Source organism: Psammomys obesus, unplaced genomic scaffold, assembly GCF_907164565.1.
Source record: "Psammomys obesus unplaced genomic scaffold, mPsaObe1.curated_primary_1811, whole genome shotgun sequence".
NCBI lineage: Eukaryota > Metazoa > Chordata > Mammalia > Rodentia > Muridae > Psammomys > Psammomys obesus.
In genome coordinates, this window is record NW_026592890.1 from 6,251,090 (window position 1) to 6,278,922 (window position 27,833).

General features: G+C 49.2%; 1 protein-coding gene across 5 annotated transcripts in view; it reads left to right on the forward strand.

Annotated features, from left to right (window-relative positions):
* The window catches only part of Synj2 (synaptojanin 2), a 91,451-nt gene that overhangs the window by 40,590 nt on the left and 23,028 nt on the right, over positions 1-27,833 (forward strand). For all 5 annotated transcript variants that reach the window (XM_055615935.1, XM_055615936.1, XM_055615937.1 and 2 more), the window contains exons 3-12: positions 1,415-1,685; positions 5,686-5,911; positions 11,709-11,792; positions 18,323-18,384; positions 19,872-19,968; positions 22,103-22,275; positions 24,184-24,265; positions 24,832-24,981; positions 25,085-25,250; positions 27,015-27,206. In XM_055615935.1, the coding sequence (XP_055471910.1) occupies positions 1,415-1,685; positions 5,686-5,911; positions 11,709-11,792; positions 18,323-18,384; positions 19,872-19,968; positions 22,103-22,275; positions 24,184-24,265; positions 24,832-24,981; positions 25,085-25,250; positions 27,015-27,206 (1,503 nt within the window). The remainder of the gene's footprint in view (positions 1-1,414; positions 1,686-5,685; positions 5,912-11,708; positions 11,793-18,322; positions 18,385-19,871; positions 19,969-22,102; positions 22,276-24,183; positions 24,266-24,831; positions 24,982-25,084; positions 25,251-27,014; positions 27,207-27,833) is intronic.

The window sequence follows — 27,833 nt, forward strand, 5'->3', positions numbered from 1 at the left end:
GAGGCAGTGGGTGGTGGGATTGGTGCCTTTGTTGTCTTTTATAAGAGTGTGGAGAGACGTAAAGGTGACAGGGAGCATCATTTCAGCTAGTGAGAGGCTCCTGGTCATTTGGAATAAATCTTGCTGGGACATATCTTTTAGACCTCAGCAGGGTATGAAGAAGATCCTGATAGATCCAGACCCCTCACCTACTGGGGCTATCTCCTGAGCCCTGTCTTTTGAAGGGACACACAGCATTGCCACCACCCCTTGACTTGGGTAGGACGTGGAACAGCCGGAGACAGTGTGGCAGGGTCTTGGAGAAGCGTGTATCAGTCTCCTGCACTGGCATTTATATAGGAAGTGTTCACGTACATGCGTGGCCGGGAGATGATAGCTCTAGCCTTGATGCTGGGGAGGCTCAGCTGCTGAGGGGCACAGCCAGAACAAAGGCTGCTGGCTTTCTGTGTCCAAGCGCTCTGGGAAGTTTCTCATCCAAAGAGGGCCACCCAGCTGTGTGGGAGAACAGGACTGGCTCGCTGGAGGAGGTGCTGCCCATAGACCAGAAAGGGAAGGAGGACCTGTGATACCCAAAAGGTGGGAGGCTGGGACCCAAAACTCATTCTTCCACCCTGCCAGAAAAGAGCTGAGGCTGGGACATCAATAGGGAAGTTGGAAGGAGTTCTTTGCTAGGCAGATGGCAGTGAAACCTTTATCCACGTGGGAGGAGGTCTCCCATAAAACTGCGGAGTGTATGTAAGCATGCGTGGTACATTGAGGAACAGCAAGGCGCAGCCCCAGAGAGCAGCTGCCTGCGAACAGTCCACATATGGGGGTGGGGATATGATACAGGGTGGGGTGCAGAGCAAAGGGAACTTTCATTTTCTGTCCTGGGAGCCACAGAGGGATCTGAGCAGGGGAGGCCTGCTACCAGCTGTATCCCTGCTGTACCTGAGCCCAGCCAGTGGCTGAGGGGTGGGATGTGGGCGGAGCGAAGGAGGATGGATTGGAAGATGTTGGGCACAGATTTAGAAGAGGGCTGGGGTCAGAAAAGGGAGGATAGCTAAAAGGCTTGTGCTAGTCTAGAAGGTAGATGGCTGGGACCAAATCTTCTCCTTTCATCCTGTCAGGGCAGAGCTGAGGCTGAGAAGTGAGTAGTAGAAAGGTGAGGGAGGAAGGGAGAGGCTGGGGTGGGAATGCCTTCAGAATCACCCTGGAGTCTGTTAGAGCAGAGGCTTTTCTTCTAGGCTGAGGAAGACAGGCATGGCAGCTGTGCTCCTGCTTGGGTGCAGGCTGGGAAGCTGGGCAGTACCACCCTAAGCCTAGGGGACAGAAGTTAGAGAGGCCCTCCTGGTAGGGTTTGGGTTGACTCTGGGATGCAGCCTCCTCAGTGTCCATAATCTGCCATCTCTTCTGTCTGTGATATCCCTTCCAGGTGGCATCCCCTTGAGTTTTCTGGCGTTGGTGACAGGCTGCACATCAGTGGGCAGAATTCCAGACGCGGAAATCTTCAAAATTACTGCCACTGAGTTTTACCCCCTGCAGGAAGAGGCCAAGGAAGAGGATCGCCTGCTCGCCTTGAAGAAAATCCTGAGCTCAGGGGTATTTTATTTCGCATGGCCCAATGATGGCTCCTGTTTTGATCTGACCATCAGGGCACAGAAACAGGGTGATGACTGCTCTGAATGGGGAACCTCCTTCTTCTGGTAAGGAGCTGGGTCACAGAGGGCAACTTCTGGGTAACACCTGAACTGTTACTTTCCATCTTGCATCTGGCTAGGGTTCTGGGTTAGCTGCGGAATGGCATTGAGAGCCACACTTGCTCTCTGTGCAGTGAGAGAAGCTATCTAACACAGCATCCCCACCCTGTGGGCTTAGTTCCTGGAGTATATTCACATGGTCCAGGTAGATGGGGAAAAAAAAAAACTATTCCCTGAAGAAGGAATTTTGGGGCTTTACCTGCTCAGGCCTTCCCTACAGTGATGCTCTCCTCAGGCCATCCAGACAGGGCCTTGGGTCCTGTGGAGGCTGAGAGGGGCAATGATTGTGGGGACCATGCTCAGGCTTTCTATGTAGTGCTGCTCTCTCAGATTTACTGTGGATGAGGGAAAAACGGGCAGACTCAGCGGGATACTGTTGCTGGTGTCCCAGCAAACCTTGTCTTTTAAGGCTTTTAGTCCAGTCAGTGCCCTCTGGAGCCACACCAGACACAGACATGGGGGCTTGTTCTTGTCCTTCCTTGGTGCCTGCCTGGCTTTGCCCGCAGGAGCCAGCAAAGGATCCCTGTGGTAGGGCAAGTATCCTTTCTGTAGGGCTTCAGAATGCCTCGCTTCTGTTGATAAAGCAAGCCTTAGCACATCTCCTCATTCATCCCTAGCCTCCTGCCTCAACATCTTCCTGGATCCCCCTGTCTGCCAGTTTAAGTGGCCAGGTTTAGGACACGTACGAAATCCTGTCTGTCTTGTTGCCACGCTTGCTGTAGTACAGCAAGTGGGGACAGGGTCTGAGACTCCATCCACATTTCTAACCAGCTGCCCAGGTGGGCTGCAGACCTCACAATTAGCTGAAGATGCCAGGTACTTGTTGCACCTTCGGCAATATCTGATTATTCTTTGGGGACCAGCATGTGCCTTAGCATTGTCACACAGGAGTATCCTGAAGCTGTGGCCCAAGGCTAGGAAGGTCTTGTGCAGAGGTTCTGAAGCAACTTTAGGGAAGGAATATGTGTGAACACAGAAGAGGCTGTGGTGCTCCTTGGAAGCAGTAGGTCCTAGGTACCAGGCTTATCTAGCACTTTTGTAACTGTTTCCCCGTTGACTGATCTTGTATGGGGTCAGTCAATGTAAGGCAACACGGGGTCAGGATGGTAAAGAGGTAGAGCTGGGAGGGCTTGGAGAAGGGGAGGCTCCATTGTATCCCTTTGAAGTAGATACCAGACTAGATTTAGATTTGGGAGTCAGAACTAGCTGTGGGATGCTCCAGGCAGGTGCCCTCCCCAGAACCCCTGCTGAGCCCATGAAACTGACCACTGCTGAGTCAGCAGGCAAAGTGGTCATAGCCTCATCACCCAACCCATTGTGCTGTGCTGAGGTCTGGCAGCCATGGCAGAAGGCAGATGGAGCCCACATAGGATCCTCTGGTGAGCATGAGGAAGAGGACAGCAGTGGGGTCATCCTTCCCCAGCGGTTGTCTCTTTCTAATGCCCTGGAAGCCTGGCAGGGAGTATAAAAACTGTTATTCTTGATAGATTTGGATCTCTTCTTCCTGAGCTCAGAACTGCCCTCCCCAGAGTCACTTAAGAAAACTGATCAAGGTTGTCCAGATGACAGGCTACTCTCCAAACCCTCAGTGACAAGGAACATAGTGGAACGGCCAGCAGACCATTTAATGTGTGTTACTGGTTTCTTGTCTGAAGTTCATAGAGTATCTTTAAGCAGCCTGTCTTTGTGATGTCTTCCTTCCCAGCCACTTTCACGAACAGTACTGCTGCGCCTGTGAGAACCCAGTGGGTGGGCATGCTTACCAGGGCTGGGGGTGGGTGGTGGTGGGTAGCAGTGGTCACATTTCCTCCCGGAAGCTGGCCTGAGGGCCAAAGGCTTTGAGAAACAGAGATCCTCCACTTGCAAGCATCACAAGGAGACAGAGCTCAAGGGCACAAATCAGCTTCCTTTTTTTAAACAAATAGGCCATTGTGATCTAGATTTGTTCCAGACCCTGTAAGAGAAAGTTCCCTGGTGACAAGCCTCAGACTGGCACTGTTGGAGCCTCCTGGGTATGAGGGAGGATGGTTGGTGGGGGATGGGAAGATCATGTGGCCCTCTGAAATCGTAGGGCTTTCATCTAAGAGGGCTAAATCTCGAGGACTGAGGTGAGAAAGGACCCGCCTAACATGCATAACGCCCTGAGTTTTATCCCTGGCACTGAAATCAGTCGACCAAGGAATCAGTATGTAAAACTCAGACTCGGGCTTTAGAACTCCACACTGCATTTGCCAGCTCTGTGCCCTCTGTGAGGGCAAGCATTTCGCTTCTCCTGCCTCAGCTTTATAAAATGGGGTTTCTGATAACAATGACCCCCTTTCACATGGGGTCACTGAGCAGATGGGTTAAACCAATCCACGCCAACACTCTAGGAATGGTACTCTGTGTAGTTTTGCATGCGTCCCGTTTTAACCATCGCTGTCATCACAGTCTCCAGAGCCCAGAATAATCTGCAGGGTGTGGAGAGGAAATAAATACTGGAGCTTTCATCAACTTTTATTTTCATCTAATCCCTTTTAACTTATTTTGGATTTTTCCATAGTGCTTTCATTATGTATTCACCTCACTCTGTATTCGTGTATCTATGTGTGCATATGTGTAATTTACATAAATGCATACATAGTTAATAGTTTTATGTCCTTTTATTTTTGCCCATTATTATTACTTAATAAAAACATGAGAAATTTTTTAATGTTTTTCAAGACACAGTTACTCTATAGCTTTAGCTGTCCTGGGACTCACTCTATAGAACAGGCTGGCCTCGAACTCGGAGATTCCCCCCTGCCTCTGCCTCACGGATTCTGGGATTAAAAGTGGGCACTACCACCTCCAAGCCAAAATACACGTAATTTTTAAAATATTTATTTTTAATTGTGCTATGTGTCTGTGTACGGGTATGTGCACACCAGTACCGTTGCCCACAGAGGCCAGAAGAGGAGGTAGATGGATCTCGAGCTAGAATTGCAGGTGCTTGTGAGTTTTCTAATTCCAGTGCTGGGAATTGAACCAGCGTCCTCTGCAAGAGCAGCACCTAACCACTGAGCCAAGTCTGTAGACTTACGAGTAAATGTTTTATTCTAATAAAAAAGAAATGTCAGACCAGCCTAAACAGTGTCCTTTCCAGCTTTGTTCCCTCTGGCCCTTGCTGTCACTTGGTAGTAATATATGGAAAGGCCTTCTGGCCCCTTCCTCCTATACAAATCACATTGGCTCTGCCATTTAGAGTCTCTGATGCACAGAACTTTCTAAATCTACGTGTCCCAACTGCAGGGCCCACCAGAAAGTAGTCATTGTTTGTTTCTGTTGGATGATAATTCTTCCTGGGAGACCTGAGAAACAGTCTTTTCACCTTAGATAAAGAACTCACAGTAACCCAAAATAATGACACCATCAAAGTACACTGAGCTTTGTACACTGATGAACCACTGAGCTTATTTGGGCTACTTACAGGAGTGTGGGTTAGAGTTTACTTAGAGAAACATGGACATCTCAAAGGCAGCTGCATTATAGGACACCTACCCCAGTGTGGATGAGAATTGATGAAATCTAGAACCCTGTAGCTCTATGCACTACTTGCAGGCAGGTCACAGGTCGGAGAGTCACCTTTCCTTAGTGGCCCTTGCTGGTTGTATAACCTTAAGATGGGAGGAGTGAAGGGGGGTTGTCTTATGAATCTGTTAAGTTTCAGGGACTTTTTGAGACTTGTGAATTGTTTGCTTCTGAAGTCTTAAGGAGTTTCTATTGAGAACTTTTGAGTTTTAAAGAGCCTCCTTTCAGAACTTCCTGAGTCTTAAGGAGTTTCCCTTTAGGACAGAATGTTTCTGCTTGGATGAAATTGCATGCGACGACAGCCTAGTGGAGCACTGGGCTCCTTAGTACTTGGCTGTTCTGGGTGAAACATCTGTAGAGCCTGGTAGGGTGACCCAAAGGTGGGGCTGTTTTGCAGGAACCAGCTATTGCATGTGCCCCTGAGGCAGCACCAGGTGAGCTGCTGTGACTGGTTGCTGAAAGTCATCTGTGGGGTGGTGAGCATCCGCACGGTGTACGCCTCCCACAAGCAGGCCAAGGCCTGTCTCATCTCTCGCATCAGCTGTGAACGTGCAGGTGCTCGCTTCCTCACCCGTGGTGTAAATGACGATGGCCACGTGTCCAACTTCGTGGAGACAGAGCAGGTAAGTTACCCAGGCCTGTCCATGGCACAGAGTGACCTAGAGTCAATGCATCTTACAGCTACACGTTTTCTATCATGCGTGGAAGAGGCTCTGATGTACGTGAGCAGATTTCTGACCATGGTTTTTCCCCGTATGTGCAAAATTAGAACATCATTTGAAACTTGCCTCTGGCTTGTATGGTCTGTCTTTTTGATTAACAGCTTATTCTGAAAAGATAGCAGTTACTTAAGATGTGTATGTGTGCGCATGCATGCGTGCATTTGAGAGCCGAGGGCCTCTAACTTGAAGTAGAGCCTACCGATTTGCCTAGAATGATGGTCCATCGAGCCACAGAGATGCTCCTGTCTCTGTGGGACTACCGGCGTGGGCCACTGGATCTGGCTTTCACATAGGCGTGAATTCAGGTGTCCAGGCTTATGTGGTAAGCACTTTAGCAACTGAGCCATCGCCCCAGCCCTTCTAATGTATTTTAAGCAAAAGAACTCAAGCACGGAGGCCATAGCCATCGAGAGTACCGCTTGCTCCAGGCATAGATGACAAACCAATAGGTTTGTCCAAGAGTGTTTTTAGGACAAATAAAGAATACTGTAGAGTAACGGGGGAGGGGGGTGACACTAGCTAACGCTTCATTCTGGAAGCAGGTCAGTGCCTGGGAATGTGATTGTGTGAGAGCTGCAGCTGCTGTGGAGAGGGCCACCTGCGCGCCTCCTTAGTTTCTTTCCTAGCTTCTGTCCTCATCCTAGAGCTGCTGCCTTGCACCTGTTGTTTCTTGCCCAGACTTGCTCCCTGAAGGATAATGCCACCTTGCAGAAAAGCAGATGGGATCAGCTGCAAGGAAGGGAAGCCCCTGGGAGGCCCAGGTGTGAGTCCGCTCTGGGTCACAAGCACCCTGTGTGTCCCCGAGGGTGCAGCTTTGCAGCGTGGCGGTGACAGGAGCAGCTGAATTCAGCACACATGTGCATATCTTTCACCACCACCTGTGAACCCCTGCATGCTCATTCAATGGTGGCTCAAACCAGTGTAGGAGTCCAGTTTGCCGAAACACTGTCACCCGTCAGAGGTGCAAAAATGAAGAGGCTCCCCATGGGAGTCAGAGGGAAGTTGGATCAGGAGGCCTCACAAGATCCACGGGTGTAATTATTATCTTGGGAGGGTTGCCTGCCCTTCTGAATGTTGACAAGGCTATTAGATAACTATTGGTTGCAAAAAGAGAGAACGCTTACTTTGGAAGCCATTTTCATTTCTCTTGCTCACGTCTGCACAGAAACAAAGACTTCCCAGGCTTGTATCCTCCTTCTTTACCTCACTCATCACTTTTATTTTTATTTGGTATTACAACCCCTCACCTTCAAAACCATTCTGTTCTCAGAGTTCTGGTGGGGGCTTTGTTTGTTTGTTTGTTTGTTTGTTTTCTTATTGCCTAGTCATGAGCTGGACAAGACACCACAGGAAGAAAGCAGTGTTGATGTTGATTGGCATGCAAAAAGCCTGAACTTGGTACAAGATCCAGATTCCAGAGATCATCGTTGGGTTGAGAAGGAATCCTGAGCCCAGCCTTCTCTTTGTCCAAGCAGTCTGAGGGAAGAGGGCCATTTATTTGGTCCTGGTGGTAGTCCCAAAATGTTTCATTTTCATCCATTTTAGAAACACTATGATCTCTTATTGCATCTTGTGAAACATGTCTTTAGGAGAAGGAATGGTAGAGAGGGCACTGGGTGAGTTTCCTGGGACTGCTGTAATAAAGCATCACACACACTGGGCGGCTGAAACAACAGGCATTTGTTCTCACAGCTCTGGAGGCTGGCTGAAATCAAGGTCAGGTTAGGCCTGTATTCTCTTGAAAATCCCTCTGGGAGGATCTGTCCTCGCTTCTTCCAGTTCCGTAGCTCCCACATAAGTAGCTCACGGGGCCATCATTCAGTCCTAGTCCCAGGAGATCACAGTGCTCAGCCTACCCAGGGGGGTCTCACTTATCCAACTACATGCACAGAGGTCCTCAGTCCTAACAAGGTCACAGCTGGAAGTGCAGGAGGTTAGGGCTTTAGCATGCTGCTTCTGGAAGGGACACAGTTGAACCCATAGTATTAGGACATAAACCTGCTCTAATGGGCAGTGCAGGGAAGTTTCCCTGTGATCTGTGTTTTTTTCTCACTAAGACCGGACAGCATTTCCACAGGCTCGGGCTGGAGCTTTTGCTCCGGTTGTGTCACGCAGTGTGCCCGGTGACTAGCATGTCCAGTGTCCCATGTTACTTGTTACTACTCAAGATCAAAGATCAAGAACGCTACTCTGTATCTCCTGAATCTCCACCCAACCAGGCCTGAGAGATAAGAGCAGCCTCCCTGCCCGAGCACCCAGGGATGACAGCCTAGTCTCAGTCTGTTTCCTATTGCTGTATCGTAGTACCACAACCTGGGTATGTTATAAAGAAAAGAGACTGATTTCGGCTCATAATTCTGGTCTAAGGTGGAGGGCCCGTACCTCGTGCTGACTCCCTGACAGAGTCCTGGGATTCAGGGCATCGATAGTGAATGAGAAACAGCACATAGGAAGCCTAGCCTAAATGGCTTTGATTTGAAAACTCATTCCTAAAATAATCCAGTAACCACTCAATTTAATGAGTGGATTAATCAATCCATGAAGGCAGAGTGCTAGTCAACATTTGACGATGGGGATTAAATTTCACCACGCTTCTAAGAGGCACAGGTCATAGAGGCTTTGCTGCTTTCTAATTTCTTGGGGTTGAAGGAGGGATTTCTTGGCTCCCATAAGCATTTGTGGTCTTCCCAATTTGTGTTTTTTAACGTTCCATTTTCCTCCATCCGGGCCACATTTGGCAACCCTATAAACTTCTTACTTGACCTCTCATGCTGCAGCGATCGATGTTAATGGGCAGACACCACCTTCTGCTGTCCACGATCAACAGCGAGGAGCTGAGAGGGTGTAATTTAGCCCCACAAGACTTCTCACTAGACACATAACTGGCCCGAGGGTTATGGCCTTAAGCCCAGAGCAATGCTTTGTTGAACATGTACATTTGAAGTGGCTACTGACAGGGCCCATGGGGAACAGGATCCCAGGCTGGCTCAGGCTGGCGGAGTCCTAGGGCAGTCTAACCGCATGAAACTTGGAGATGACCTCTGGGATGGACCGTCACTCTGCAAAACAGGGTGGGCCCAATGGCAACTGAGAAACGAGCTATTGGGCTGTCAGCAAAGTCTACTTGTAGGCCTGTAAGCCACCCGGTGCCTATGCCGGGTCTCTGCTTCTTAAGACCATCGTTTTGCCAAGCCCAGGTGGGGCTCAGCCCTGTACTAGCATAGGATACCTCCTGCCCCTAGCATGCAGATGTGTGTGTGTGTACGTGTGTGTGTACATATACGTGTGCCTGTGTACATGTCTGTCTATAAGTACGTTTTGTGTTCTTGCATCCGTGTGGTATGTACATGCATATGTTATGTATGTTGTATGTTTAAGTCCATACAAGTGTGGTTGTGTGTTGTACTTGTGGGTGTACATGTACAATTATGCAATGTGTACGCACATGTGGATGCTTGTACCCTGTGTGTCCATGTGGTGGATGCTTTCTCCAGCTTCTTGGGAGGAAGCCGGGAAGCTTTCGTCAGCTCAGCTGTGAGTCCTACGCAGTCGGCTCCATCTGCCACAGTGACTCAGCTGCAGTGGAACAAACTCCATAGTCCCTCAGCCTGTCAGCAAAAGGGCGCATGATAAACATTGACAGTCAGACCACCACCTAACCACAGGCGGTTAGGATGACTGTACGTGTCCTCCTGAGGGTGCTGGTGGGGAGGCATGGGTTTGTAAACACTGCATCTGTGGAAGTAAAAGCCTTCCCTGGGTCACCCAGTCTTCTTCCAGCCCCGTTTCCATTCTCATCCCTCTATGAAAGAAACTGCTTGGGAGGTCCTCCTGGCTCCATAGAACCAGGCCTCCTGTGACATTAGCACTGGGGTTCCTCTTTGCTCCCCAGGACTCTAGCTCTTCTGAGTCTCCCTTCCTATCTTGCCTGTTTTTGCCCCTGCCCCCATTTCCTGCAACTAGGCCTCCCTGCCCTAATGTCTGTCCCTGCCCAGCCTTCTTGACTGTGAGTGGCCTCATCCACACATAGCAGTGACATTTTGCAAGTGACCACTCCAGGCCAGGAGAGTGGACCTAAATGCACTTTCTGGGTACCAGGTGATATTTAGTACGCTATAGAGGGAAGCAGGATGAAAGTGGTTCAATGAAGTGCCTAGGTTAATGGTCCTCTCTCAGTGCTCGGTTCTCACCTGCATCCTTCTCCATCCTTCCTCTCTAGGGGCAAATGGCACCTGTGAGAAAGGCAGACCCGTGAGTGTTCAGGCTGTTCTTTCACCCAATGTAGAAGGGCTGTGGAACACCATTGTGTTGGTTGCTGGGTTTACACTGGGTGACGGGGTAGGGGACTCCGACATAAATGGAGAAAGAAAGAACTCTTCCCCGGGGAGGAGTTCCAGGGTCTGCGTCCTGCACTGAGCTCTGAAGGAACCAGGCTGAGGCTGAAAGTAGTGTTTGAAGTCCAAGGTCATCAGAGTAAAGCATGAGAGTCCTTAGCTTAGGTCAGATTCTGGCACTGTAAACGGTTGTATTCATGTTAGCACGTTAGCTAACTTCGCTTCTTTGTCAGGGACGCACTTAGTCTTGTGTCTTTGATCTCAGGAGAGAAGGCCTTCCTGCACTGTAGCAAATAGGATAATGCAAGCAGCATGTTTGCTGGTAGCCAATACCTGGAAACAGCTCATTCCCAACCTAGTGTATTTTTTTTTCTAGAGACGAAGGCTAGAATTAGTTTACAACACAGATACCAGGCTCATGGCATTCCTGTGATCCAGAGAACCTCGGGTCTCACTGTCCAGCTCCCTCCCCCTGAAGAATTACTAATGCATGTGCACCTGAGCATGATCTAGCCAGTGTGGAAAGCTACCCTGTAAAAGAGCAGGCCAGTGAGCAATGGAAAGGACTCGCAGCGGCGCCTGTGGTGGCCCTGCCAGGCCAGGGTAGGGTTGCACAGATAAAGGCCACCATCTGATAGCCACTGCAGCCATCCCCCGTACCTGCTCAGGACTTTGTTTCTGTGTTCTTTAAACTCATTCACTCCTGTATCATTGGAGGTAGGCGGGCCACTATAAAACTGGTCAGCAGGGGCTATTATCATTATTTTAATTTAATCACCGTTTATTTCTATGAAGGGTTTGTATTTTGTGAAACCTGTTGTATGGATGTTGGTTGGTGGTATGTTGGAAAACACAGTGTCGCAGGGTCAGGATTACAGACAAGTTCAAGTTGAGCCTTGACTTGGGCTGTCAAGTTGAACAGTGGCAGGTACTATGGGAGGGACTTTCAGTAGAGCTGATTTCTATGGTCCAGTCCTTTACCAACAGCGCCTTAGTTATTGAGCCTTCTGCAAAGGTCTAAGATAACTGCCCCCCCCCCAGCATATTTGCTTCTGGTTCTAAAGTGGGAAATGGGTGCTAGGCTTTACAGGGAGCAGATAATGTCATGTATTAGGAGTGAGAATTCCTGCACATATCGGGTCTGCATGCAGACCCCTTCTCAGAAATCCAGGCAGTAGCCTTGTTGTCTGGCGAGTGATGAGGGAGCAGTGCCAGCCCTGCTAGGTGAGAGAGCAGAGGGCACCGAAGTCCACCGGCTGCCCTCCAGCCTGGTGTCAGGTCACAGGCACCGGATCCCGTTACAGCCCAGGACATTCAGTTTCATTGAAGAGTCTGTTTCTCTTTTCTGTTTCCCTGTGCCGCAGACGATTTACATGGATGATGGGGTATCGTCCTTTGTCCAGATCCGAGGCTCCGTCCCGCTGTTCTGGGAGCAGCCAGGGCTTCAGGTAGGTAATTTCCACAGAAGGCTTTCCACTCTGTCGGTGCACCTCTGTACTTCTGGTCTCTTTCTCAGTAGCTGGAGTTTGTTCATTTAAACATGTTTGTTTCTTTCATGGTGTAGTTTATGGTCTTCTTCCTCAGCCCAATTGTGTTGAGCCAAGCTAGAGAGGAGGGAGGGGAGGAGGGAGGAAGGGAAAGAGAGAGAGAAAGAGAGAGAGAGAGAGAGAGAGAGAGAGAGAGAGAGATATTAACAGGCATCCTGGGTGTAGTTTGGGGCCTGCAGACCATGTATATTTTAGCTGTTGACTTTATGTGGTGAAGGATATATTGAGGGGATGAACCAGAGAGTGCCTGAGTGGGACTGGCCCAGGCTGACTCTACTGATAATATATTTGGCAGCTGGGAATCCCCTGGAGGGCTCAGGAGGGTCTGCTGGGCCCTTGGTGGCTACATCATGGGTCTGGCATTTTGTGGTGCTGTGCAGAGCCAGGCGAGGACTGCAGAGCTTTCCCGTGATTTCTAAAAATACCTTCTACCATCCAAAGCACAGCTTTGGGCAGTGCCAGAGGGATTCAGCTTCTGTGTCCCGAGAAGGGTTCAGGGGCCAGGGACACCGTCCAAGGACACAGCTGTTATTACTAAAAGGCACGCTGCTCCCTTAAGTGAGTTTGGGTAAAGTGCATCTGGGGAGAGTGGCTAGAGGGTCCTCCTCGCTCTGTTCTGTTCTGCCTCTAAGGGACCAAAGTGCCCAAAAAAGCTTCTTCCTGGGTCTTCAGTCTTTGGCTTTTCCTTCCCAGGGTTCTTGTGGAATGAGGGTTGGGTGGTCAGCCAAGAGGCCAAGAGTACCGTGTGCCAGGTTCTCAGGAATGATTGACACAAGTCTCACAGTGCCCAGCCTAGACTTCTCTCTAGGGCTGCCAACTTATCGTGCCATGTCGACAGCACTGGCCACATCCCTGTCAGCTCTTAGAGTAAGATGGATAGATGGAGCAGTTCATTCAGGTTCCGAGTTCTGGGGCTGGGGTGATGATTTGTTGACATTCAGTTCAGGAGGCTTGAGTTTGAGCTTGCATGTAACAGGGCACAATTCCCCTGGGGGCTTTCCAAAGGTCTTTTGTTACTGTTCTGCTTATTTTTGTCTCTCTCTGGAGCCTAGGCTAGCCTTGAACTTGTAGCAATCTTTCTGCCTCAAGCCTAACAATTGTTAGGCTTACAGACCTGTGCCGCCATAGCCAGCTCCTGGAAGTCTTGTTATTGTTCTGTGTTTTAAACATTTCTATTGAGATACAACTTTTCTCCAATAAATTCCATTTAAAGCATTTGCAGAGCAGATAACAAACTCTGTAATCTAAGTTTAGAATAGTCGTTCCCCCCCCCCCTCCAGTGGTAATCAAACCCAGGGGTTCCCAAAGGCTGGGCAGGAAGGAGCTCTACCATTGAGCCACACCTCACCTCGAACTTGGAAGTGTCTCACCACTTCTGGGACTCCTGTGCCACTGGCAATCACCTTCTTCTCAGTTCCAGCTCAGGCTCCAGAAACTCTCAGCCTACCCACTGTCTCTGTAGACTCAGGTCTAGGAATCAGTTCTGAAGCATTTTTTTTTCCAAGACTACCTGCAGCCAGAACTCCACCAATCTCTAGCAGAGCTTACACTCCCTAAGATAGCTCCTTTTATGGCCCAGGATGTCTGCAAAAGGTGCTTCAAACTTGTTTTGCTCTAAATGTAGGTTTTCCTTTAGAAACATCTTGAGCTCTATATGTAGGAGAACAAGTGAACACGACACACAAAGGAATCCAGGAGGCTATGTTATGTTCATGTGAAACTCATAAGAACCCCAATATTGGTCATAACGGTCTCAGAACACTGAAAGGACTCTGAAGGACACTGAAAGGCCCTCCCAGCTCTATAGGAGGGTCTCTTTTCCTGGACTTCTGGGAGGTCGCGCTCAGGTCTTACTGGGGGTCCTAATGACTGGAAAGGCTTCCTTATACCAGGCTGCTATCTGCCTGCCTGACTCTCCAGGATGCTCAGGGGTACTGACGAGCCAGTCTCACTTTTCTCTCAAGGATCTCTTGTAGCTGTTGGATGAGAGGCTTCGTGATTCTGTCCCCTCCATTTGGTCATCTCCAGCATCTTCCCGTTCTTTTGAGGATCTCTTGTCTGATTGCCTGGCCCCAGTGTTCTGGTCTCTTTCACCTAAAACATAAGACCTAGCTTGTTGGCCATTTCCCCATGTAAATTAACTTTGGTCTGCAGTGCTCTAGACATAGCCTGACTCTGCCATGGTATGACTGGGCCTCAGATGGACATGGAACAGGATCCAGACAGCTGCTTTACCCTTTTACATTCCCAACCCTTGTCCTTTGGCAAAGCCTCAGTGTTGTCTTCAGACACAGGTTTTAAAAGGCTGGTGTTCATAAGTCCTTGCTGGGATTTGCTAATACCTGTATTTATACTCTAAGTACCATCCATCATCAAAGAGAGATTATATCATCTTCAGAAAGGTGTGGGCAGCTCTCCATGGTAGTCTGCATCCTGTAGCAACGATCAGGCCAAGAACTGGTTCTGGTTGTCTCCCCACCCCCTTTCCCCCTCTCCCGACAGCAGGCTCCGTCCTCACACAGTAGATCTTGGCTTCAGTTTCCCCTTGTCTTTTTCCATTTCCAATTTTGCTCTTTCTTCTTGCAGATATGTGCTGGGGAAGGGTGTGTAGTGCAGTGCCTTCTTGGGTGGCTAAGAAATGCGCACTCTGCAAGGGATGGGGAGAGGGGCTGGGAGACTCAGAGCGCCAAGATGCCTTGTAGGGAGCCATGGGCACGATGCCCTCGGTACAGACTCCTGGATCCCTGCTCTGCAAGCCATCCATGTACGTTTAATGATTTTTGTCTGTCCCATGAAGATAGCTGTGCAGTTTATATTCATCGCAGTAAGAATTTGAGCTTCAACACTCAAGGCTCTTCTGGCAGAGCTTATGACGGGGCGAGTGTGTTCTTCATTTGTCTGGGAGAGATTACTTCTTTTGCCGTCTCAGGATTGTCATGTCTGTAACTGGAACAGACACATGTCTGCCACACGTGAGTCTAGCCTTTGCCTTGAAGTTCACGTGATGGAAAGATGCAAGGTCAGAGCTTCTCATCTATGTTCGTGTCTTCTCTTTCAAATGCCTGTTCTTGGGAACGTGGTGGTACTGGCCCCTCTTTGTGTGCCTCTTCCATTTCACTATAGAGAATCGAGATGACTTATGGCACAGAAAATCCTGGGGTAAATGAAGGAAGGGAAAGTCCCCGTGCTGAAATGAACTAAAACCAAAGGGCCAAATTAAGCCATGAAGTGGGTACCGTGGGGCTGGTAGCCCAACAGAACATAACTTCATGTTTGTCCTGATCAAGGGGGCAACTGAGGTTGCAAAACTATCTGTTAGGAGTTCTGGGTGTAATTTTTGAAGCTAGGGAGATGTGGGCATTTTACTTGGTAACAACCATGTGCTCTTGAAAAAATGTTTTTTTAAATTTATTCATTATTCATTTACTCATTATACATCCTGATCACAGCCCCTCCCTCCTTTCCTCCCACCCTCTTCTCCCTTTCCCATCTCTACTTCTCCTAAGAAAACAGGAGCCTCCCTCCCCCTGCAAACTCACCCCGGCCCATTAAGTCCCATAAGGACTTAGTAATACTCTTTTACTGAGGCCAAGCAAGCCAACCTTGCTAGGGAAAAGTAATCCAAAAGCAGGCAAGAGAGTTCATGTCAGATACAACCCACATTCTCCTTGTTGTGAGGAGACCCACATGAGGACCAAGCTGCCCATCAGTTACATGGGCCTAGGTCCAGCCCAAGCCTGGTTGTTCTAACGCTAACCCTAACCCTAACCATTCTAAAGAAATGTTTTATCTTTGCTAAACCCTAGTTTACTCTTCTGTGTAGTGGGATTAATAATACTTGCCTCATGGGGTTATAGAGAGGATTAAAGATCATATACAGACTAGAATTTAGCATAGTGTGTATGTAGACCCCACAGTACTCAAAATAGTAGCTGTTTTACCAATATAATAGAAGTGAATGGAGATCAATACAAGCCGTGTTGGGAAGTGAGACTCTGTGTATTAAGTGGGTAAAAGTTTTCTCACCTTCCCAAGGATTCAGATATACCCAAGGAACACAGGACTGTGTCTTTGGCTATTTCCCTTCCATGCCTCACACTTGATAAGAACTCTGACATCCTAGGAACACTAATGGAGTATTTTCTGTGTACACTGGACATCTGGGATCAGATATAGTCCTTGTCTTCAAGGAGCAAGGGACAGGCACATGACAGTGTTACATGAATAGAGGAAAGATGAGACCTGAGCACTAGCTCAGGGCGGGCGGCCCTGCGTGGGCAGAAGTGAGAGTACTCAGGGGTGTAGAAAGGGTCTTTCAGTACTTTTATCTGGATTGACTCGGGGATTAGAACCACTCGGGCTAGCAGGGCAACCCTGGCAGGGGAATGAATGGCAGGCGCATTGTGATAGCCCCTGAGGTTCATATCTAGGGAATGGCACTATCTTAGTGTTTGGGGTCCAAGTGAGAGCCATTTTTGAGGTCTGGTGGTGAAGGAGCTGATTATAGCGTCTGTCTACTTCTGTCAGCACTGGCAGCATGGCCTCAGCACATCAAGCTGGACAGAGCTGTGCCATGGTCAACTGATAAACTAGTAGAGCTGTTGCCACACGCTAGACCATGGTCACAGACGAGCTCAGAGAGAAGCACGACTAGACAGAGACCCAGGAAGTGTTCCTAAGGAGACCCCAATGGGAGCTGATGAAGTGAGCAAGCTGCTAGCCTCTGAGTGGAAACAGTGGGCGCTGTAGAGCTGGAGATGTTGGTCATGATTGCCAGGGCTCTTGGGTGCAAGCTGAACCTCTCTCTGCTGTGATTCCAGAAGGTGTCCTTGGAAATTGGACTATGAACTCCAGTTGTGTAAGATATGGGATTAAACTAATAGCTTTCGGGCTCAGGCGAGGATCACCAGTCTTTTAGCCAGAAAGGGAGGCTGAGATGGAGAAGAAGGGGAAACTAAAAAAAAGCAACACAGGGCCAGTAGGGATTTCATTCTGCCAGTCGCAGCTGCTTTCCCAAGCCTGTTGACACACCCACATTGGGAGTGGGTGATGCCAGAAAGACGATTTGGTACAGTGTTACAGTGGGCTAGAGGTGGAGGAAAGAATAGTGGAATTGGAGACACCAGAGACAGGGCACAGGGCCTGAGAGTCCAGACTAACAGCCCTCATTCCCACCTAAAGCTCTAACTCACTTTAGAAAATGGAGGGCATTGACCTGAAGCCGCAGCATTCCCTGCAGCCTTGCAGTGTGGTGCAGCCCCAAGCTTCTCGGTCCCTGATGTGCCCTCACGTACTTTCACAGCCAGAGCAAAAGAGGGTTAGCAAGAGACAGGAAATGAGTCAAAACTCGTGCTGCCAAACCACAATGGGTGTGCATGTAGGAGTCAGCTGGAGGCCTGTGAAACACACATTCCAGACCCCACCCTCAGAAACGGAGCTCAGCAGATCTGATCTGGGCCCTCAACTTAGCATTTCTAACTTGTCTGCAGAGGATGCATGGAGCACACTTGGAACCTACTGGCCTAGACTCAGATCCTTTCCACCCATCTCCTACCCTGATCATTCCTGTGGGGGTGGTGTCCTCGATTTCCTTGTGTTCCCAAGAGTGGGTTCATTGTTTGCACTGTTAGATTAGCCATGGCGACATGACCATGAGCGTTCAGCCAGTCCCATTCCACTCTGTGGGCTGGACTGTGCTTTCTCTTGCTGTTGGTTGTTGCCGCTGCCCCAGCTTTCCTCCTGTGGCCCATCTTCCCGATGTGGTAGCGGGAGCGAGCACAAATAGAGCAGGTCCCTCATGCCACACGATGGCACCGCTGGTCCCAGTGCAGTCTCCACTATATTAATTCAAGTTTTGCAGACTTGCTGAGAACTTTTCACCATTTCTGGATCTTTCTGTGGCAACCATAGCTACATGAGAGTGGCCTAGGTCAGGGACTCAGTCTTCTCACTTTGTTCCTGATTGGCTACCTGGTGACACGTTGACTCAGCACTCAGTGACTCAGCACTGGATGATAGGTGGTATATGTGGCAGAGAACCTAGAGCCTGGGCAGTCCACTGTGCCTTCAGTGCCACTCATTCAGCAGAAGAGCCTTGAGGCTGGGGCTCAGGGAGACAGGCAGGCCTGTCCAGGACCTGCCCAGCTTGTCACAGTGGCTTCCATATGGAAGAACAGAAGTGGAAGGACTTTGTTGGCATGGTCCATGCTACAGTTAGGGACCCTGCAGCAGCAGAGCCAGACTTGGGGATACCAGTCCTTGCAAGCTGGGGAGTACCGCTAGCAGAGTGAAGGGTGCTGACCTGCCTTTACAGGGAGTGAGCCACAGCGATGGCAGAGCAGGTGCCATGTGAAGCCTGGCTGCAGAGAGCGAGAAAGCCATCCTCCTGGCTCAGTGAACATCGTCGTCATCGTTCTGTTCTCTGTCTGTAGGTTGGCTCCCATCATCTGAGGCTACACAGAGGCCTAGAGGCCAACGCCCCTGCTTTTGAAAGGTAAGGACCATCGGGTACCGTCTAAGACCTTCCACCATCTGTGTACACAGCAGGGCAAGAGGCAGGACAGTGGGAAGGGGGAATCCCATCCTGAATCAAATCTGTCTCTGACTTTGGTCGTTACCCAAGAAAGGAATTCATAACATGGGAATTTTGCTTCCTCTCAAGTCTCCTTGAGAATTAATTCATCAGCGTGTAGGTGGCACTTTGTAATTATTTTATCTCACCATTTACTTCTTAAAATGAAGATTTACCAATTAGTCCTGATTAGTAAGGGATAATCTGAATTATAGGTTATCAGCACTGTTTCTGGTTAAAAGTGTAACATATTAAAATTTTAAAAGTATAGAAAAGTGTAAAATAAAAGAATAAAAAAGGGACTCCCAAGTGCCTCTCAGATTTTACCTATTTATCAATTACCTATATATCCTAGATAAAAGCTTTGGCATATACATTTCATTTTAAAAGACCTCCTCAGACTAAAAATAGTTCTTTATGAATTTAAAAATAATTATATATGCACACACATATATATAATAAATATAATATATATAATAAATATATATATAAATATATATAAATATAAATATATAATAAATGAAAATAAGTTGTAGAACCTGGAAAAGAAAAACATGTTGAAAAAAGAAAAACGAATTTAACATTTTACCTACTTTTAATATTACAGTGAATATTTGACTGTAATATTAAATATTCTGACTTTTACATTGTATTTTCTTATTTTTAAAATCACTATATTGAACTATTTCTAAAATCAAAATTATTAAGGTACTTTTGCTAGTCAAAGTGGCTGTTGCCTGTAACGCCAGCATCTGAGAAGTGGACTCTGGAAAATCATGTTCTTAAGGCCATCCTTGGCTATATAGTAAATTTGAGACCAGCCTGGACTCTGAGACCCAAGGAAAAATAAAGTTACTTCCAGCAACTGTGATAAAGATTAAGTACTGGCGCCCCTCTGTGGTATTGGAAGGGGGAATGTGCCCTGCGCGTGTGTGATGCCATTTAAGTTGGTTTTCACGGTGAAACGCAGCACCAGGCATGCAGTTGACCTCTGAGGTAGAGATTGAAGCTCCCCCATCACCACCACCAACTGTTTCTAATAGGGAAAGGAGGAGCACCAAGAGAGAACTTCGGAGATGGGCCTGTTGAAATTGCACAGCTGTCCGTAAAAGCTGGGGGCCATTGCTAGGTGGCGCTTTGTAGAAAGGCCAGCATAGCCTCATCTAAATGTCTCCTGTGTTTGACATTATTCCAGACCAAAGCCTTCCATTCATCCAGCCTGGACTGACTGACTTAGATGCAGTGGGTTTTGGATGAGCAGTGACGCTAGCCAGGAGAATGGGGTTGTCTCCTCTGTACACTTGGGATTAGGGACACAGCTGGCCCTGGACCTGCAGTGCTGAGCTGGAGGTGCATGCTTGCCTGGCCTAGGTGCCATGGCGTCACCGCCAACCCTGATACCATTGCAGGCACATGGTGCTTCTGAAGGAGCAGTACGGGAAGCAGGTGGTCGTGAACCTGCTGGGAAGCAGAGGTGGTGAGGAGGTGCTCAACAGGGCTTTCAAGGTAATGCTCACCCTGCTCTACAGCCGGGGGGGGGAGGGGAGGAGAGGGACCAAGGTGGGGCCTACTCATGTGGTAGGGCCTTGAGGTTCAGGCAGCCCTGCTCATCTGAGTACTCCACATGGGCAGAGAGGCCTCCCATGCTCCCGAGGAGCTGCCGTCCAGGCCAGAATAGAAGGGGAAGCCTAGCATTATCCTGACTCCTCAGAGCCCCACCTGCCAGTACCCAGGGCATCTGTGCCTGCTGCTCTGAGCCTCTAGCTTCAAAGCAGACCCATGGGGCTTCCTTCTGCCTGGATCATGGTCATATTTGGACTGCCAGGGAGGCCGTGTGCCAGCTCTTGGTAGGGCTCCTTTCGATTCCTGAGTGCCAAGCAGTTCCAAGTTCCAAGCAGATTCCAGTTCCAAGCAGAGTGGATCTCAGCAGGGTGAGGAAGCAGCAGGTAGTGCTAGTGAATCCACTCAGGTCCCTTGGCCACACACAGAACCCTGGAACTGGCAGTCTTCTATAGAAGGTTCTGTGAGCTGAGATGGCCTCCTCCCTCCTGCCCAGGCTTCATGGTCTCTGCTTGTTTGAAGTTCAAAGAAGTCCTTTATGGAGACACCTTAAGGTCATCGTGGTAGGGAGGTGACCTATGTGGCTTTCATTGCCACCTTGACCTCAGACCCCTAAACCCTGGCTGGAGGAAGCCAAATCCAACCAGAGTTCACATTTCTCTCTACTTAAAAAAGCTACAGACATGAAGCAGGAGCTCGCTGATTGTCAATTTTCTTTGGCCAGACTTGCTTTTCCTGTTTAGTTTGTTGCTATGAGCAACAAGCTCAAGAAATATCTCCTCCCACCTCTCTTGGCAGCAGCAATGCTCACTGCTTATTTTAAGGAAGGTGAGGAGAAAGGGGCAATAAAGAAAATCAATCTCAGTCTCTCTCCTTCCAACAAAAACCCCAACTCTTTTGTGCTTGAACTATAGAAAGGACATGGCCAGCCCCTCTGCCAACTGGTGGCAATGCCCTGGCACTGAAGTAAAGGCCTCTTGTATAGCCAGAGGACAGAGATGAGCCAGGAGTTAAGGATGGATCCTGAGTAGGTAGAACTAACACTCTACTTGGAGATCTCAGCCATGGCTCTTAATTCCTGAGCATCCCTTACCAGATGGAGGCCAGTGCCTAGCAGCTAGCCTGGGTGCCAAAGGTTATCATTCCACAGCTGGGCAAGGGGCTGACCCCAGAGGGTAACACTCAAAGCCACTAAGTTATTTGTTTGTTTGTTTTAGTTACACAGGCTTCTTTTTCCCAATAGACTTTCTTGAAGTGGAAGGGAAACGTTAATTTGTAAGTGGCTAGGGGAGTGATCCAGAGCCTCCTAGTTCTTAGGAGTTCTCAGAGCCTCTATCTGGGCAGATATTGGGCTAATACAATGAGGTCCAGAGGCAAGCAGCCAAGGAAGGCAGGTAGCCTGTCTCCTACTCCAGTGTGTTTCAGCGAATAGGCTGAGGAAGTTTGCCAGGCTAGGGAAGGGGGAAAAATGGGGACAGGAGGCCTCGCTTCTATGAGGAGGGTCCTGCCCCATCCACAGTGCTGGTCTTTCTGTGTCTCCCACCTTTATTTACTCCAGCTTCTGGCACGGCCTGGGTCACATGGGGCAACAGCTCCTCCATCTTGGGTTTGGCCATCTCAACTATTGGAGACTCAACTGTTGCTGAGCTCACCCTTTCAGGGCCTGGATGCAGCTGGTTACCAGGGCAACAGGAGCTAGATTATGAGCTGCGCAGCCTGCCATGTGTTGCTGTTCTTGAGGGTTGGGCACTTGGGCCACCGGAAGAACAGATCTAACCTTCCCTCACCTGTGACCTCTGAGCCCCTGAAGAGTGGGATGTCCCCCGGAGAGACACCCCTGCTGTGGGCTCTCTTGCCCAAGGGGGACCTTCTGCCCTTATGCAGGCAAGATGCTCTTTGTATCTTCTGCTCTTCTCTCCTGGGGCTTTTGGCTTGTGTTTCCCTTTCAAGGGCAGGGCCAGTCTAGTACATTTCTAGTGGGTGACAATAGTAACCACAGCAATCAAGCGCAGGCAAGACCTTGTCTTGCTTCCCACTCTTTGCTGTCACTGTGCTCACGCCCTTCCCTCTCCCTTTTCAGAAGCTGCTCTGGGCTTCTTGCCACGCAGTCGACACGCCTATGATAAATTTTGACTTCCATCAGTTTGCCAAAGGTGGGAAGCTAGAGAAATTGGAGAACCTGCTAAGGCCTCAGTTAAAGCTACACTGGGATGACTTTGGTGTGTTTGCAAAAGGCGAGAATGTAAGTCCACGGTGAGTCTCGCTGGAGCGTCAGGAACCTGCTGTGGGAGGAACCTGGAGGCTGTGGGCCCTTCGGTTAGGCACCTCCACAGGAGTTATTTCCCTCTCTGGCTGCCTGGCTACACTTGTTCCCTGAATCATAAGCTCTGTGATTTTGGGGTTCTGGGGTCCTGATCGTCTGTTCTCCCTCTGCGGTCAGAGACATGCTTTCGAATTTAGTGAGAAGATGGGAATTCCTGGTTTTCTGGGAAAAGAAATAAAGGATTTTACTACAACCCTGAGCTCAAAGCTGGCAATATAGCCCAGTGGGGAGAGTGCCTGCCTACCATGCACAGAGCCCCTGAGTCGAGTCCCCAGGATCAAGCAAAACTAGGTATGGTAGTGCATACCTGAAATCCCAGCACCTGGAGGGTAAGAGGCAGAAGGATGGAGAGGCTGGAGAGATGGCTCAGAAGTTAAGAGCACTGGCCGTTCTTCCAGACGTCCTGAGTTCAATTCCTAGCAACCACATGGTGGCTCAGAACCATCTATAATGAGATCTGGTGCCCTCTTCTGGCCTGCAGGCAGAATACTATATAAATAAATAAACATAAATCTTTAAAATCAAACAACAACAACAAAAAATGTTTAAGGTCATGTATAGTGAGTTCTAGGCTTATCCTGGGCTACCTAAGACTCTGTCTCAGAAATAAAAGCCAACCACAAACCCAAACAAGCAAACAAGAACCCCTCTGAGCTCAGGTGACATGACTTAGCCACACTGGGACAGGACCTATAAGGTGATCTGGTACAAAGCCGCAGGGCCGCCGACAGCACTGGGCTAAGTCACCCTGCTCTGAGAGGAGCATTAAGGAGACCCAGCTTCCTCAGCCCACAGCCCGTCATCGGAAGGAGATCTTACATTTATGAAGTCACTTCCTCACTGAAACTCCGGGCTCCACAGCGTGTTCTCCACATACATGCTCACTGCCATTCACAGACACACATGCAGAACACTGAAAATGTTGCTGCCCGGTAGATGAACAAGGCCATGCTCTGCCTTCTTGTCTGAACTCTTACTGTAAAAACTATCTTCTCACTACTTATTGCCGTGATGTCCGCGTTTTTGTGCTTCTCTTGGGTGGTGTTTTTGTTTAACCTCAGTGCCAACATGCTGCCTGGCTTTCTAAACGCAGGACGGCAGGCCTGTTCCCTACAAAGGACGCACACTAGATACCTTCCTCCAGGCAAGAGCTGCAGCGCGGTTGGCAAGGGTCCATGCTGGCAAAGCAGCGGCATGCAGGTGCCACTCGACTTAGAGTGGTTACTGCCTGGTAAAACCACTTTACGTCAAAGCCCCGTAAGACCAGAAAACCAGAGCTTGAGTTACACCATCCAAAGTTTGCCTGCCTGTGTGCGTTTACCAGTGTGTGCCTCTAAACAAAAACATGCAAAGCAAGATCATTACTGACCAGCAGAGGTAGCGCCAGAGACGCCGGTATTTAGCTTCAGCAGGAGTGATGCTTCAGTATGGGCTTCTGGGAGATCTGCAAAATGTCGTCACTGTAGATAACGAGAACCAGCCGTGCAGCCTGGTGCAGTGGCACACACCTGTAGTCCCAGCCCTAGGGGAGGCCGCTAGAGGCGGGCTGAGTTCGAGGCCAGCCTGGTTAACAAAGCTCGTCCAGGACAGCCATGGCTACACAGAGAAACCCTATCTCCACAAACAAACAAAAAACAGCTGTGCTTACAGTGGCCTGGGGGTGTGGGCTGCTGAGGGTGTGTTCTGGGGTCTGCCTGGGGCTTCTGATGAGCTCCGAGGGAGAAGGCCAGGGGTCCTTTTTTGGAACACGTTTCCTTGGAGCAGACAGGCCTAAGTCATTGAGCTGTGGTTGCTGCTTCCAAACACCTCATGATCCTTCTGTGTCTCCTGGCCCTAAGTTTTCAGAAAGGCACTCTGCGGATGAACTGTCTCGACTGCCTGGACAGAACCAACACTGTGCAGCGCCTCATTGCTCTTGAGGTGAGTTCCTCGGGCCATCTGTGTCGTGTTCTGGGGTGCCAGTGGGGCAAGGGTGGCTTTACTGGGTTGACCTTTCCAGTGAATAGGTCACGTGACAGGGACATGGGGTGGGAACTTTAGAGCCGTTTCCTTGGTGACTTCCTGCCTGCACCACCATATGCTTTTCCCTCTCCGCCCAGATGTTGTGGCCCAAAGCTCCAGATGCCCTTAAGAAGCAGCTATTAATTATAGACACAGGGTCTTAAATATACCCCAGAGCCAAGGTGGCGCGAGGCTGGCTAGGATGACTTGTCCCTGAAGCCTGGGGGGGAAAATACTCGAGTGCCATTGTGGTCCTACCTGCCTTGGCTGGCTGGCGATTTATAGGTCCATCTGTGACACCCACTGTCCCTCAGTGCCTTCCGACAGTAACGTTGGTTGATCTGGCATCAGGCAGTCAAAGTTGGGAGAGTCAGGGTGGGGAGGCCCCTTCTCTGCATCTCCCTGTCCACAGTCTGATGAGTAAAGGTGCTCACTCGGAGATATCGGTAGGTTTTCCGGTGATAACTGTGGCTGGTCTCTCCCAGGTCCTTCACCTGCAGCTTGAGAGCCTGGGGCTGAATTCAAAGCCCATCACTGACCGCTTTGTGGAGTCCTTCAAAGCCATGTGGTCTCTGAATGGGCATGGCCTGAGCAAGGTGTTCACAGGGAGCAGGGCCCTGGAAGGAAAGGCCAAGGTAGGGGCTGGCTGACGGTGATGGGAGGCCAAGGTAGGGGCAGCTGAGGGAGCAGTAAGGAAGGCCGCTTAGATCCCGCTCACCGATATCTGGGCCCATGCAGGTGGGGAAGCTGAAGGATGGGGCCCGATCCATGTCTCGTACCATCCAGTCCAACTTCATCGATGGGGTGAAACAGGAGGCCATCAAGCTACTGCTAGTTGGAGATGTCTACAACGAAGAGTCCACCGACAAAGGAAGGATGCTGCTGGGCAACACGGCGCTTCTGGGTAATTGATGCCCACCCGAGCGGGCTGACCACAGCCCTAAGGGTGCGAGGGGCAAGGGTGGCAGTGGCCCCAGCACCCCCCGGTCCTGTAATCTCAGACGGAGCTTCGGGCCTGTGGTCCTCGGGTTTGCTCAGTTGACCTGGGAGAGCCTGATGTCTCCACAAAGCACCGGCTCTAGGTTTCCATAGGCAAACTCCACAGATGCCCCCATCTCTCAGGGCCCCTCAGAAATTAAAGGAAAGAACATTGCTGAGTCCAGAGGTTGGGAGTGTGTCCAGTCTCACGAGGCTGTCAGGATTCTTTGGGGAAGGATTTTGTCCTGTTTTGTCGGGTTTTTGATGCTTGGGATGAAACCTCAAGCTTGGTACACACTTCACAAGAGGAGCCGGACCACAGAGCTGGACAACCCCAGCCTCTTTTTAAGATTTGTGTTGAGACAGGTTCTCACTAAGCTGCCCACACTGGCCTTGACCTCACTGTAGCCAAGGACGGCCTTGAACTTTTGATGCTTCTGGCTCAGTCTCCTCAGTATCTGTGATTACAAAATGCACCATTAGGCCTGGTTTCTGTAGGGAAGCTTTTCATGGCATCTTATTCCTTAGAGACTATGAACTTTAATGTTCTAATGGAAAGGGGGAGGGCAGAGGCAGCATGTTTATTTATAAGAATGATTACGTTTTAGAAACTTTTGGTGCTTTGCAAAGAGAAATGAGCTGATGTTAAAATAGCTTTATATAGGCCTTTCTCTTCTCATTGCTCCATAATTGGGGAACATTTAACCTTCCAGGATGCTATTGAATATCGGCTCTGAGGTTAATTTCCAACTCAGGAAAATTCTAGCCGACTCTAGGTGCCGTCATTGAGACAGATCATTTAGTGGCAGATAGATTTAAGTTGCTGGTTTGTGCTTTCTTTCTCTAGATATACTAATTTTGTTTTCTGTATATGAATGTTTCATACCATGTGCATGTCTGATGATTTTGGAGCCAGGAGGGAGTTGGATTCCCTGGAGCTGGAGTCATGGATTTGAGTCACCATATGGGTTCTGGAAGTTGAACCCCAGTCCTCTACAAAAGCAACAAGTGCTCTAAACCTCTGAGCCATCTCTCCAGGTCCTAAAGTTGCTAGATTTTAAAACTGTGGTTATATTTTGGGTCTCTAAGAAGACAGAGATATGGCTGCAGTGTTTTGTTTTGTCTTTTAATGCCTTAGGTTTGTGTCAGATAAATAAAACAGCCTTTCAGACTGGGGAAGGTAAAATTGCAAAGATGCAGATTTGGGTTGATAAAGACATTTAAAGTTCTATCTATCCATCCATCCAATATATATGTGTATGCACACATGTATATCCATGCATACACTGTTTACCATTATTTGTGCCTGTGACACACCAGTTATGTGGTTTTGCATTTGGCCTCACTTTCATTCTGTGCTGTTCTGCAGGGTCTTGGGCTGAAGAGTAAGTGCTAGGCTTTCTCCCGGAGTCTGTGAGCTCCCCTGTCAGTGGGTGCCTCATGCCTCTGTAACTATAGCTGGAAGGTCCATCTCCAGCCCTGTGTTTTCACACTTTGTTGCAGGCAGGAAAGTGGACTGATTAGGGTGGGGATTATTCCTCTGTCATCCTCCTATGGACCATGTTCAGGTCTGTTGTCCACAGCTCATGAGAGGCGTTCTCTGACAGGCCACCTCTCATGTAGTATTGTACGCTTTTTACAATCTGGGCTGCAGAAAACATGTGCCTTTTTTTTTTTTTCTTTCTAACAGTGACCCCCAGGATCCTGAAAGCCATGACAGAACGACAGTCAGAATTCACGAATTTCAAGCGGGTCCAGATTGCTGTGGGAACCTGGAATGTGAACGGAGGAAAGCAATTCCGTAGCAATCTCCTAGGAACCGCTGAGCTCACAGACTGGCTCCTGGATGGCCCCCAGCTCTCAGGGGCAGTGGACTCCCAGGGTGAGGATGGCAATTTGGAAAGGACAAACCGGTTCCCCTACAAGCCTTCATAGCAGTTTGACTCCTCGAGAGTCGAGTTGATGCTTGCATTTTCATTTGCCAAAATGTTTAGAAGCACTGTGGTCCGCCTTCCTGAACGCTGCTTGTTTAACTGTTGTTAATCGCACTGTTGTTTAACTACGAGGCTCCTTTTCTTTTCCAAGCACTTGGAGGCGTTTCCAGGGAATGGTTCACCTTTTCCTAAATGTGCAGAGATTCTGTGGTCTGCGGTTAAGCAACAGAACTACTTGTGATCTGTAAATGTAGCCTCTAGACTGGATTGCTGGTAGAGCCAGGCTTGCAGTGGCTGTTGGCGATGCTGAGGTCCTGCTTTTCTCCAAGCTTACCCCAGCGTGGACAGTCCCATTCTGGAACTCTGAAATCTTAAATGCTATAGCAGGTGAAACTGTTTCAGTACTGATGTGACATCACATGGGGGCGGGGACACAGTATCACAGTGGGGAATCTTCCACTTCTGATCACACGTGATGGCTCACAGTCAAAGCACAGCAGCACTGAAAATGTACAAAACTACTTTGTATGTGTGTGTGTGTGTGTGTGTGTGTGTGTGTGTGTGTGTGTGTGTGT